Here is a 13923-nt window from a genome sequence, read left to right on the forward strand (position 1 = left end):
TTCAGATGTCCTAGGATGACACTATGCCCACCAGCCAGTCTGTGACTGTGTCTGTCTCTTGTTTGGTGCTGTAACAGGTATTGTACTGTGGGTTTTTTTTTTTTAAGCTTTTTCTCAGAAAACAGATGCAGCTGCTGTGTATGATGCTATGAGAGCAGTAAGAGGGAACACAATTGTGGGGCGGACAGTTAAACAATGAGCAGAAACTCATTTTAAAGGCCTGTAATGAGGAGCTGCAGATTTTCCATAGGATCAGCTCGAGGAACCAGTTTTGCACAGTCACACTGCTTTAAGACTGTCATTTGATATTGTTATTAGAAAAATATACATTTTCCACCCTTGCCGCTTTGTTAGTAGTTTTGAAAGCAGGACACATACTTGTCTTACTTAAGGAATCTGAATATTCTTTCTTCACTGCTTATAATAAAACTATTTCCAAATGATTTTGACCTCAGTTTAACTAACTAATTACTTGCTTCTTTCTCCTGTATTTTACTTTCTTAAATTGAAACCAGGGAAGTTTAAAATGTGATTAAATTCCTGACTTGCAAAACTGCTGCGAAAGTTAAGGAATGGCTTCAACCTGTATGTGAAGCCCTTTTTAAAATCCAATTTAATTTAACTTAATTGAATTAGTACTGATAATTGAATTTTCTTTATCTTCTTGGCAAATTAGTGAGCCCATGGGACTGAAGCCTGAGTGATAATGTCTCTGATCACTAAGTCAATGAAGAAGTTTCCCTGTAACTTGATTACCACACGCATCATTTGTTACATGGCAACGCTTTACTATGTTTATGATTTTGTGCTATCCTTGGCCCTGGAGCCCTGTGACTAACACAAGCTGGGACTTCTAAAAAAAAAAAAAAAAAAAAAAAAAAAGTGGACCTAAAGTAACCACCGAAAGCAGAGTGTATCCATGGTGAGATTACAACTACAAAGAAATCGCAGTCAGCTAATAACAATGTGCAGTACTCAAGATACACTATCTTGCAACACGCAGGTCACACACAGCCTGATATTTGCCATCACCATGGTAATCATTTTGGAATTCCCCACAGCTCGTGCTCCCTTGCATGCACATACACACACTCTCATATGCTGCATACACACAAACATACGGTGATGATTCAGAGAGGCGAGCTGTTCCTTTGGTACAGAGAAGAATGTAAGGGGGGGAAAAAAAAGGGGAATGAAAGACAGATTGAATTGTGGTTTCCACTGCAAGTTGTGAGTCACGAACACGAGGGAGGGACCGAGAAAAAGAAAAAGAAGAAGACTATTCTGGGATGGCTGCCATAGCAACATAATAAGCAAGGGGGTAGGTACTTGCAGGGATGTCTCCATAGCAATGCCCTGTGTGTGTATGGATAAATATCACATGCCACAAAGCAGTTTGTACTATAGTAAGGAACTCTGCTCTACTTTATTTGTTACACAAAGTTTGTGACTGTTTTTAAGAGAAGATGCCCCCACCCACCCACCCACCCACCCCCCCCGCCCTTCCTGTTTTTGCAATTCAGCCTAAGCAGTCTTGTTGTGTCTGTACATAAAGCTCATTTGAAGAGGCTGATGCTGGGAACACCTCTCACAGGTTGGGTCTTGTCGTTGCCGCCACATTGTGCAGTCAGAGCAATCAACTTCCAGGAAGCTTCTAGTGTATTACTGTTGCTCAATTGTTTTAACACATCAGCCCCCCAGAAAGTGAAGTAACTCCACAGATTTAAGACTTTCATAGAGACACAAAAAAAAACAACACCTGATTAGTTTACTGTGTGATCAATTTCTTGCACTGTCAGACAATCAGTCATTATAAACTGTTTTGGATTATTGATCCGAGGGGAGAGATAAAGCGCTCCTCCTCCCTGTGGCTCACCTCCCGGCTGCTGTGCGTGCGTCGACACAAGCAGATACCTTCATGAGCTGCACATTCCACTCATAGCAATAAATGTCCAAACACTGCAACTCTTTCTATGACTGGGGATGTAAACTGCCAGCAAGTCAATACATGAAATGACAAATCAATCCGATTGGGGTACATGTTTGCTGTTGGGAAGCTCATCCAGGTCTAAAAGTCCTCTTTCAGTACAGAAGATTGCAAGAACAACACTGCTGAACATCTTGAAAAGAGGCGAAATAATTTTAGATCTTATTTCGGCAATCTTGTGTTGCATGACAAGATAAAGGATCGCCAAGGGCCAATTTAAACAAGGGAGGTTCAGTCTCCGCCCGAACCAAGTGTAGAGCAATTATGACTAACTCTTGAATTTAATATTTCCTAATGCTGTACCCCAGGCAAGTAGTGCACCAAGTCAAAGCTTATTAAACGACAATTAATTTTTATTATGAATTGTTAGGTTGTTTTTTTTATCTGTTTCTTTGTGATCAATATTTCTGCTCTTGGTAGTGACAGTAGTGCATTGTTATAGTTTTGCTGTAGTTAGACAACACGCCCCACCTCCAGATTCTGGTAACATGAGCCACAAGCAACTCTGGGGTTTCACGTCCAACAGTGCAGGGGCTGTCTGTTTTCCCCTCCTCTCCTCTCTCCCCTTGTGTGTCACCACTCCCTTTCACCGCTCAAAGACTCCCACTGGCAACCTCTGTTGCGGGGCAATGGAACCTCACCAAGAAATAACTAATTAATAATCGCTCCTGTAAACCACAAGGGCCTCGACTTATGAACGTTACTTGCAGGCATTGTTATGTAGCTCGTGACTCGTGGTTACTACATCACATCATCTTTCTTTCCCTGCCTTCTTCAGCTATTTCCCCTCAGCTACCTCACCTTTGACCCGCCTCATTCCATTCCAGCACTGAATTACTATGTTTTAGTGCCACGGAGAAATGTGCGGCTCACACCCCTAAAGTGCACTAATGGGAAGAACCCCCCCCCCCCTCACTCAGAACAAAAGATCTGAAGGTCACTTTTCTTGGCGAGTAGAAACAGATACACTAAAAATTTAAGTAGTATCATTTCAAACTTTGCATACGTCCTCTGTTTTAGATGTATGCGTCCTGACTTTGCCTTTCTTATGTTCCACTTCAGCATACATGTCCGTGGCTGTAACCCAAAAGCAAATAGAGGACATTCTGAGTAAGGATCCATTTTCCTGCCCCGCTTCCTTTTGCTCGAGTTTAATGCGTGCGCGTTGGTGGGAGTTGAAGCCCAACTTCAGACTAGTCCACAGGGAAACCCCATAAAAGTCTGAGGGTGGGACTCTATATTTGTGAAAGCTCAGTGTTTTTTTTTTTCTGTCCGCCTAGAGATGTCCCTCCTACCCACTGACAACAGTGATACACTCTAGCATTGGCCATTAGGCTGAGACGCCATGGTTGAGATGTAAACACGCCTAAAATGGAGGAATATATACGCATATAAGGAGTTTACGCCTAGTAAGAGCATCTGCGCTGTGTTGAGGTTCTTTTGGAGAAGAAACAGTGTTGGATTTCAGCCTCACCTCACTGTTCCAAGCCCTCCCCCGACTCACCCTTTTCCAGATGTGTGTCTTGCACCACCAGATGCTCAGCACATGCATACCATGCCTAAAGCTCCTACCGGGGGCTGACCGCCACACAGGGAACTTGTGTGGTGAAACAATACAGCCTCTCTGTCTGTGTTCCTCCCTCACTAGCACTCCTCGCTGCTGCAACTGCTTTTAAGAAAAATCCTTCCCCGACCCCCTCCACCCTCTCCACCTTCAATCTAGGAAGAAGAAAAAAAATATCCAGAGAGCAAGGACCAGGAGAAAGGAAGGAAAAAGTAGTGAGTGTGTGGCCAAGAGAGAAATAAAGACCAGGGGGAGGAAGGCTGGCAGGACTGGAAGAGAAAATGTTACTGTTGGCATAAGACTGCTTATTGTTCTTGTGGCTTGCTTTGGTTTAGCTTTTTAACTCTGAAGTTCCGAAATACAAATTAGAACCAGAGTATTGTATGGACTCGATAAGGCTGCTATTGGGAAGGAAAATTGCCTCGAAAAGATTAAAGTTGCATATGATCTGCTCACTTTAATTTCATATTTGATTGCATGATGAAAGAGCTTTTGTAACACTGCTTCTTCAGCAATCAAAGGGTTAGCCATCGGCAGTGTTGTAACTGCTGCAGTGCTGTGGGTGAAGTCAAAGTTATTTGCTCAAGTTACAGCCCTCTTCCACCATGATCCACAGGATGGGTGAGTCATGTGCTCAAGGACTTGGACGCTTCACTGTTGTGGGAACATTTCCATTTTCTGATTTCCATGAGCACACAGAACAAACTAAAATGGCTTCCCTCATTCAACACGATGGTGGGAGATGGTTGCGCCAAAAAGATCCTGAATCACACTTAGTAAGTAGGAAAAAATTACACGTCTGACTCACTCTGGGACAAGAGTTCTCTCTCGTCCATTTCTCATGTGTGTGAATGTGTCAGATGAAAAGCCTCCAGATCCACCCTAGATCTTTTCAGTGATTAAACTAATCTTGGTTGTGCTAAATACATTACTGACACCTCAAAAGTGACTCAAAGACGATGTGACTTAATAGCATGAATATAAATAAAATGAATTAATTATATGGGCTGGTCCAGGTGTCCTATTTTACCTGCAGCTTTGCACAACAAACAAGAGGCACCAACCAAAGAAACTGAGGACAAGCCAAACAGCAGGTGTGTCAACAAGAAATGATCAAAAGTGTTGTACAAAATTTTATATGGCTGGGTGTGTCCCGATGAAACCTAGTGCTTTGTCTTTATACCATTGATATACATGATACATGTCTTTGTATCATTATACAAAAGGGTTAAAGCTTCAATCTAGGCTTTCAGTTGGAAAAGAACGACAAAATTTACATGTTCACAGAATTTGGCAGACGAGGGATGCTCTATTCCTCCTCATAGAAAGCAATACTGATACCAATTTACAGAAGTAGGCTCTGAAACATGGCATTTCTGCATTTGATTAGGGTGTGGTCAGACCAGCCAAGTTCTGTTCCTGCTATTAAAGCAAACAGCTCAATCTCAAATGCATTTACAATACAGGAAATGTATGTAGATATAGCAACATATAAACACTTCAGATTAACTAGAAAAACCCAGCTGGGATTTAGACTGTTCTGTTTAAGGAGTTGCATAGTTTGGAGTCAGCATGCTCGTTTAAACGCTGCTGGTTTCCAATGTTTATCAAACAATTTAAAAACGAATTATAATTCAAGGTTTGTGGTGAAACATAATACAAACTTGAAGATTCTGGTATCTTAGTGGGAGAAACTTATTGCGGTACAAGTTATATGTTGATGATCTCTGCACTGAGTCATCCAAGGAGTTATTCACAAAGCGTCGTTCCAGACTTCTCCTCGGGAAAGCACAGACAACATCAAAACAAGAACCCATAGTTTCAAAGCAGACATTTCCATCCCTGCAAACCGCAGAGCTCAGCCCAGTCATTTTCCACGTTGGATGCTTTCCATTCAACCCTGCTGTTTATAGTCTCTGCCTGCCCTCTGCAGGGACCATAGAGGACTGCAGGTTCAGATGCGGACCCGTGATTTAGAGCAGCTATTGGAGAATAATTTAAAACGTTTCCTTGTCACACCAGATCCTAAAGTCACAATATCAGTACAAATGGAAAATAAACAACCTACAATGAGTCGACTGCAATACAGGCTGAAAAACATCGGTTCACTGACCTCTTCTGGCTAAAAGTTTAAGATGTGACATTTCCAAACGCAGCATTACAGCTGGTTTTGTTTCTTGCACTGTTGTGCAGTACAACAGAGGTAAGTGTGTATTGAGAAAACAGCTACATGACTGCAGTGAGGTCATGTCCTCCACTTTTGAGTGGATGTTAAAAGGATTTTTAACTGCTGTTGCGTTCCTATCAAGTCCGTTTACCGAACAAATGAACTGTTCGTCATTAACATGATTTTCACTCATCCTTTTTGGGGTGGCATTCGAGTGGAAATTTTGAAATTGAATTGCTTATGTTGATGGCTTACCACTCCAAACACAAATAACCCCAACCATTGAAAACAAACATTATTTAGACTGAAGTAATACACCACAGACATCAAATCCTGTAGACGGCATTGAGGGAAATGCTTTATTTCGCAGGTCAAACAAAAAAAAAAAGAAGAAAAAAAAAAAAGAAAAACAGTTTGGGGGCCACAGACAAAACTCACTCTTGTCTTCAAACACTGTCATTCCAAGTCATTCTTGTAGGTATGTAAGCACGTGTGGCTGAAAGTTCAAATGTTTTTTGTTTTTTTTTAAGTGTTGGAGAGCAGAAGTGCAGAGAGCTTTCGTTGGACTGTCTCAGTGTCCTCTCACTTGAAGATCTTGCCCTGGTTGAAGGCTTTCCCCGCATGCTTGAAGTCTCCCTCCCAGGCAAAGTACTCCTTTACCATGGTCTTGCACTCCTCGCTGTCCGGCTGCAGCTTGCGCCAGTCATATGATTCGTAGTCGATCTGCCAGTCTTCAGAAAGCTGGAAGGGGAATGAATAGAACATGGGTGAATTGCCCTCAGCTATTATGACCTGACAAGTATCTCCACAGCTGTCAGATGTTAGATCACACATTCCAGCTTATCCCGAGGGAAAAGATTCTGAGAAACAACCTAATTTAACCACAAAAGCAGCGCATGCATCTAAAACCTGAATCTTGAACTTTAAAACAGTTCAATGTGGTGATACTATGAACCAGCATTTTACTCATGTAGAGGACCATCAAATTTAGGTGGTTTGCAGGACTGTATTATTGAGCAGGGGTCTCCAACTGATAGCTACTGGTAAAATACGTGTTTGTTGAATATCAATTTGTTATTGTTCACATAAAAAGAAGCTTTTTCAGCTGTTTAGGTGGCACTCATGTATGTGAATAAATGTTAGTGTAGCTCTTGGACACTTTTATTTCGTCAAAGTAGCTCTCAGGAAAGAAGAAAGAAGAAAGAAAAAAGGGAGGCCTCAGTTATAGTCTCAAAGTCAACATAGACCAGTGGCATCTGCCCAAACTAAAGCATTTAGAAATAACTCTGCTCTCTAATCCATCTTTACTCTCAAGACTCATCTCTTAATACCCTAGGGACAACTGTAAATCTTGATGGTTTATCTTTGCTTGTGGCCACAGCATGAACCAGCCTTTTACTCACTGAATCAGAGATGACTGGGATGAATGTGGTCTTTCGTTTCTCTTCCCCTGTCAGATTAAGACTTGGTGTCACTGCTGGACACTGCCTTGCCCAATGACAGGGGAGCATCTACTCCCAAGGGAAACCTTTGACTCAATACTACAGTACCTATTCACCACATATACTATTAATATGAATAGAATATCAGTTTTAAGTAGTTATTGTTAAAGCCATCACCAATTTAATGTTGAGCTGCAGTACAAGTATCGCATACTGATTCTGCACATGAAGGGCAGCACTAATCAGTGTCAACAACCGACACAAACTACTCGAGGCCGGGATGTTATGAAATCAGATCATTGTGGGACGTCTGCTTCCACTTTTAAACACTTACAGAGAAGGCCAGTTCTTGGCCTCTGAAGATCCAGATGCCCGAGATGCTGCTGTCATTGTTGGTGCCAAACAAGATGACGCTGGCAAAGGCGTTCTTTCGGAGTTTGTCCAGGCGCTGGAACATGCCTGTGAATAACAGGAAGGGGTTTTATTACATTTTCGACTTGGCTTGGTTTCTATGGAAACAACAAGTCACACCATTGTGTGGTAGCAAATGAACATGCAATTGGACCAATGTTCACGTACATTCGTCTCCAACGATTGTAAAGGACTTCAATGAACTGCAAAAACATCTGGATGGATGGTCCACATCTGCTTCATGTCCATCTTTTCAGATGTGGCCATAACTAACGGCCCTGTCAAGTATTACGTTTTATAGAGAATCATTTCAATACCCAAGGTTTTGTTTAATGTGACCACAGCATGAACCAGCCTTTTACTCACTGAATCAGAGATGACTGGGATGAATGTGGTTTCTAGTTGGTCTCCCCCCGTCAGATTAAGACTTGGTGCCATGATGAGACACCGCCTTGCCCAAAGACAGGGGACATCTACCTTTGTCCTGTTTCTGCAGGGCACTCCGAATACACACTAATGTGTGTGTAATAACTTAAACGACGTGAATATCAAATTTGAACAACATTTACTGATCAGTTCAGGATGTCAAACATGTCTTTGTATTTTGTCCGAGCTCACTCCAAGAGCTTTACTGGAGGAGCCCCGGGATAACAGACTTGGAGAAGGAGGTTTTAAAATGTGCGATTATTCCTAAGACACTGGCTTTAAGCAGCGTCCTGCCCGTGTTTACTTATCCTTAGTTATGTATTCTCTCAAAACCCATTTAATCAGCTTCCCCGAGAAGCTGTGCTACATTGAAGTATGTGCCAAAACTGCTCTGAAGGATTGAAGAGAAACCCTTCCGTGTCACTAAGCAAACAGCTGAAGGGTGAGATTCTATATTCTTACTTCAGTCAATGACAAAGAACACAAACACGGATATAAATATTCTAAATATGATCTCTGCAGTGTAGTGGTCCATCAATACATCTCTCAAGACGTCTTAAAAGCCCACAAAATTTCATTAAACTCGCACATGTGGACAAAATTGGCTCCGATCTTCACGTGCATTGTCCTTGGACCGCAGGAGCTGACCTCATGCAAACACATGAAACACAAAACACCCATATATGGAAGACCCAGGCTAAAAATAAAACCCCCTCTGAACTCTCTTTTAAACCACTGCCCTCACATGAATGACTTCACACACTAAAATTACTCCCTTTAGATTGAGGTGTTTGATAAAGTGGCTGCTGTCGAGTCTCACCTGTGATTAGGTTGCAGCTCTTGAAGGTGAGTGTGAGCTCCTCGGGGTATTTGTACTGACCGTACCAGATTGAATACCCTTCACGGTCAAAGTGCTCCCAGAAGTGGGGAAGGGCTACTGTCAAAGTGTCCTCGTTGGAGTACTTTCTCTTGAACTCATCCATGACAAATGTGCTAAAAGAAAGAAAAAAAAAAAGTTAGAAAGATCAGTTCATATATCTGCTGTCTGTACATGCAGGGTGAAGAGAATGCCAAGAATTTGAAATGAGATTTTGCCAAAGGGAACATGGGTAGAAACATGTATCGAGGTTTTAACCGTTTTCCCTTCATTTCCATCTCCATTTCAAAAGTAATAAAGGTGTACCGTATCACATCATTCATAATAAGACTTATAATATTTGAATATGATAAAAAAAAAAAAAAAAAAAAAAAATCTTTGTGATAATAGTAATATTCCAACTAGTAAGTAGTTATTTATTATTCTATAGAATGTGCATTTTGTTTATTAATTATATTGAATATTTTTTTAATGTAAAAATTTCCCTCAGGGATTAATAAAGTATCCATCTACATACTCTTACGTAGGGTACGTTACGTTACATGTGTAATTTGCGTAAAGCAACAATCAGCACGGCTGAAAGTGGCTCCACGGTGGAATTAGTTTCACAAAAGGGAGCAACTTCAGCAGTGTGAAAGTGGTTTGGTTATTTAAAAAAAACAGATGTACAAGAAATCATAATGTTGGTTTTTACTGGATATTGTAAGGCAAATTGTAATAGTTCTTCTTACATAAAACACCTATTTTGTACAATTGTATGTTCTTGTGATTAAAATTTTTCAGTATTGTCATATCGTAGTCGCACAAATATCGTGGTATTTTGGAGCCATATCGCGCGCGCGCGCACACACACACAGTAAAAAAGATGGGGATAGCTGGTGGCTATCTACAACTGAAGACTTTAGGTGGTTTATAGAAATATATTACAGTTTAAAAGTCTGCTTTGCTCAGTGGCAACCGCCTAAACTGAAACACATCGAAAACACCTCCAGACCGGACACAGTTTTTTCTCACCGACTCATTTCTGAATAACTTCAAGACAACTGGAGATCTTGAAATTGTCCTGGTTTGTGGCCAAAGCATGAACCAGCCTTTTGCTCACTGAATTAGAGATGACTGGGATGAATTTGGTCTTTAGTTTCTCTTCCCCTGTCAGATTAAGACTTGGTGCCACAGTTGGACACTGCCTTGCCCAATGACAGGGGAGCATCTACTCTCCCCTCAAGAGGGGGATTTACTTATTGATGTGCAAGCCTGTTGCCACCCAAGACACGGTCTTGCGCATCAAACATCTTGTACTATCAAAAGATTCAATGTTCAATATACCATCGAACACAACCAATGCACCATGGACAATCGGACTTCACCCACTGATAAGCACTCCTTTCAAGTAAAAGGGAAGCGCTGAGTGAAATAATCCACTGACGTGATTCGTTGCAATCAAAAGTTGCAGACTATCGACTTTGTCACATGATTGCAATGCTGATCAAGAAATCGGCGAAGTGTGATCTTACAATGCAACAAAATCTGAACGACAATTCAAAGGGCCTACCAAAATACAATACAATAAAATAAAAAAATAAAAACAAAGCCCTTTCTACCTCTTTGGCAGGAGTGCGAAGGGGTCCTTGGCTTTGGGCTCTGCAGCCAGAGCAGCATCGCAGTCGTCCATTTCCTCTTCTGGGGCGGGCTTCTTCTCCTCCTTCTTCTTCTCTTTCTTCTCCTGGGGCTTGGCTGCCTCTTTCCCTGCCTTCTCTTTCTTGGGTGCAGCCTCTTTTTTAGGCTGCATCTCAGCAAATTTCTTGGCTAGATGAGCAGAACAAAACAAAGACAAGTGTGTTTCCCGAGAAATGTTTCAATTATCTGCGTTTGGTTTTGTTCTCATGGAATCATTCTTGCCAGGACTTAACACAAATTGCAAAATAGTTCAAGAAATCTGAAAGTTATTTGTATGATTCATTCATTTAAAATTTTGTATCCCAGCGATTATTATATAAGAATCTGGCATTTAGTCCAAACCTTGAAGCATGATCCTCATATTGGAGAATACGACTGCGCATATACGACTTAAATTTTAGGAGCAGACATTTAAAATGAACGCAACTTTTTCACAACTGAAAACAGCTATTGTTTTAAACAATTTGGGGGTTACATCTATTTTATTACATGTAATTTTAGACACTTAAGCTGCCAGTTAATAACTTTGTGGCAGAAGACAGGTGCACGTCTATTTTCATCCTCAAAATTTTAATCTAATTTTTGGTGACTCACCATCAAACTGGGCCATCTTTTCACATAGCTTGACCTCTCCGAGGACAGCCTTGAACTGGGGCTGGTTCACACAGGTGACAAACCAGCGAGTCACATTGGAATAAGGCTGACGGAAAGAAGGCTCAAGGACCTGGAGAGGACGGAGAGGTGTCAAGGCCTTGTAGAGAGCATCTCGACTCAAATTGCACAAGAGATCTAGTGTTGCTGGGGGAGATGTCAAAAGTGGTCGGTGTGTGGCTGGTTGTGTAACGCATCTGCTGTGTGCATGTCAAACCTGTTTGTAGAGCCAGATCATTGAGCAGACCACAGTGATGTCAGCAAGGGAGACCCTCTCTCCCACAAGGAAGGTACGGGTGTTCAAGTGTTGGTTCAGGACTGCGAGGGCCCTCTTCACGTCCTCCTTGGCCTGCTCTGTGGCCTGAACAGACAGATGAAATCACAAGTCTACTACATATAGTCCAGTGCCACGTCACAACTACAAGGCGTTGTACTCTGGCAAGCTGCCCACCTTCCACCACAGCTACCAAACTATCGCCGACGTCTGCAGATTGACCAGAAAATGCTGCACTGCATACCTGTTTGTTGAACTGCATGATTCCCAGAGTGGGGAAGACCCATGCGCTGGCTGGAGGGATGATCTCTGAGTCAGCAAAACTCACCCACTGCAGCACCTGGGCTTCTGCCTGAGGGGAGGCACCGCGCAGGCCATCATTGCTCACTGTAGATGGAAGGTGGAAAATTGAAAAGAAAGAATGAGTTTTAATGGTATTCTGGCATTAATGGAAACGTTTATGAGTCAAATAAAATGGCCGGAAGACACAAGTACAACTGAAGATTTTAACATTATCCTCTGCAAACACACCAACTACAAATAAGCCCAACTAATAATGATAGTTGTATTCCAGTTGCATTTGGTTTGGCCCCAATGACAAAAAGTGCCCGGCGACTGTGTGAATTGAATATTTTGCCGACTCATGCTTCAATCCACCACAAATTCCGGACCGGGGAAACTCTTAAACCCAGTTGTACTGATTCTGATTAATTAAGACTGTAAGTTAACCAAATACAGATCTTTTGGATGAACACGAAGACAGGAGTATATAGGACACTTAACATTTATTCGTAAATGTGAGACTTACAGTAGTGAGCAATGGCATTACTCTCAAACAGACAGAAGCCGTCATCTCCCTGGTAGGCAGGTACCTACAAAACAGAAATTAAAACTAATTCAACACATTTAGTGTGTTTTTCCCATCAGAGAATCAAGTACAGCATGCGCAGAGGTGTAGTCAAACCAGTTAAATCCCTAATCCTCACTTATATTCATTCGACAACGGTTTCACATTGTCTGTAGGAACAAATCGCACTGAATGATCCGAGCACAATTGCTTAAAAAAAAAAAAAAAAAGGGCCCATCCCATTTAATCCGACAAAACGAGTTGCACTCACCTTGCCCAGAGGGAAGTCGCCGAGGAAGGCAGGGGTACGGTTCGTCTGCCCGAAGGTGAAGGCAGGGGAGCTGCTGGCAACTTTGAGGCGAGCACCACTGTACTGGGCTGCAATCTGGGCCTTGAAGGCCCGCCAGTTCTCCGGGTACGTGTACAGAGTCTGAAGGGACAAAGAGGGAGAGACAATACCACGATTACTGACAAAACCTCAGCATTTAGCGAATTACAATTTGAACATACACGTGCCACATGTTCTCAAAAGATGCTGCCTGGGTGGAACAAAGAGAACCCTCATGGCCACGGCTCAGGTTTCTTTTTTTTTTTTTACCCTACATTTACTCTGGTGCAGAACAGAGTTGTGCCACTGCGTTTTTTTTGTTTTTTTTTACTATAAAACGTCTGAAACGGAATTAAATTGTTCCATAAAAAGACTAAGAGAGGTAAACCTGGACTTGTAGTGTTCTTCACACAAATGACTTGAGGCCATCCGATAAGAGATGCTCGGCCATTTAAGAAAAAAAAAAGTGACTGTGCAGGAAGAGGATCGAGGTGGAGCTGGGAAACGTCCGCAGATTAAAAAAAAAAAAAAATTAAATTAAAAAAAACGTGGCTAATAAACGCTAGCTTTCACTGCCGGATGTACTTTTGTTTAACCAACTACAAACAATGAATGAGTTCTGTTCACGTGGCGAGCAGCTTCAACGCTAACTAGCCAGATTTTTTTTTTTTTCTGGCGATATAACCCGAGTCTTCCGAGCTTTAGACAATAAACGCAATTACAGACCAGATTTTTTTTGGGGATTAAATAACCCGCACCCAAGTATTAAGGCCGGGAGAAACGGCGCAGAAATGTGAAAGTAGGAATCTATAGTACAGCTAAGGTAACGTGGCACAATCCTGAGCTGGGAGAGCGGCGTCATTCACTTTCAACGCGCCGTCACGGTAGCAAGAGCTGACCTCGTAATGAGCATCGCGTCGAATACTTCGGAAATAAACCCTCGAACAGCCGCAAAACAACCCGACAGCGTCGCGTCTGTGCAAAGCCGCTTCGCAAGGGCGCAGATGGGGCTGATTTTAAACGGATTGAGGCAGCAAACTTTGAAGAAAGCAACACGGCTGGTCATCTCTCCATCTTACTCACCCCTGCCGCCATCTTCAGGACGAGAGAAAGAAAGAACGACGGCGCGCATCACTGACGTATTTACGGTCACATGACGTGCGCGGCCCTCGGAAGTTTCCGCGTGCGCGTCTCGCCTGACGGCTCGTTCGGTTCCAACTGGCTCGTGACTCGTCCCATTTCAAAACATCACATTTGACATTTAATGACGTA

At 42.3% G+C, this 13923-nt stretch overlaps 1 protein-coding gene across 1 annotated transcript; it reads right to left on the reverse strand.

Annotated features, from left to right (window-relative positions):
- Nucleotides 1-6049: 6049 nt before the first annotated feature.
- On the reverse strand, nucleotides 6050-13830 carry eef1g (eukaryotic translation elongation factor 1 gamma). Its single transcript, XM_069170454.1, has 10 exons — nucleotides 13735-13830; nucleotides 12595-12753; nucleotides 12285-12348; nucleotides 11721-11863; nucleotides 11420-11563; nucleotides 11146-11275; nucleotides 10476-10680; nucleotides 8818-8990; nucleotides 7495-7619; nucleotides 6050-6459 (listed from the first exon to the last, which is right to left on the reverse strand). Exons 1-10 carry the CDS (start codon nucleotides 13744-13746, stop codon nucleotides 6301-6303), a joined length of 1314 nt encoding a protein of 437 aa, XP_069026555.1. The 5' UTR covers nucleotides 13747-13830; the 3' UTR covers nucleotides 6050-6300.
- Between the last annotated feature and the right edge of the window lie 93 nt (nucleotides 13831-13923).

This window comes from Embiotoca jacksoni, unplaced genomic scaffold (assembly GCF_022577435.1).
Source record: "Embiotoca jacksoni isolate LCO1_2020_lvr unplaced genomic scaffold, fEmbJac1.0.p SCAF_5, whole genome shotgun sequence".
In the NCBI taxonomy this organism is placed as follows: Eukaryota; Metazoa; Chordata; class Actinopteri; family Embiotocidae; genus Embiotoca; species Embiotoca jacksoni.

Excerpts from the sequence above, each read along its gene's own strand:
- eef1g (XM_069170454.1), bottom strand. Across the intron at positions 12,349-12,594 it reads GCGACTTCCCTCTGGGCAAG|GTACCTGCCTACCAGGGAGA; the intron begins GTGAGTGCAACT and ends TCTGTTTTGTAG. Across the intron at positions 10,681-11,145 it reads AAAGATGGCCCAGTTTGATG|CCAAGAAATTTGCTGAGATG; the intron begins GTGAGTCACCAA and ends CTGCTCATCTAG.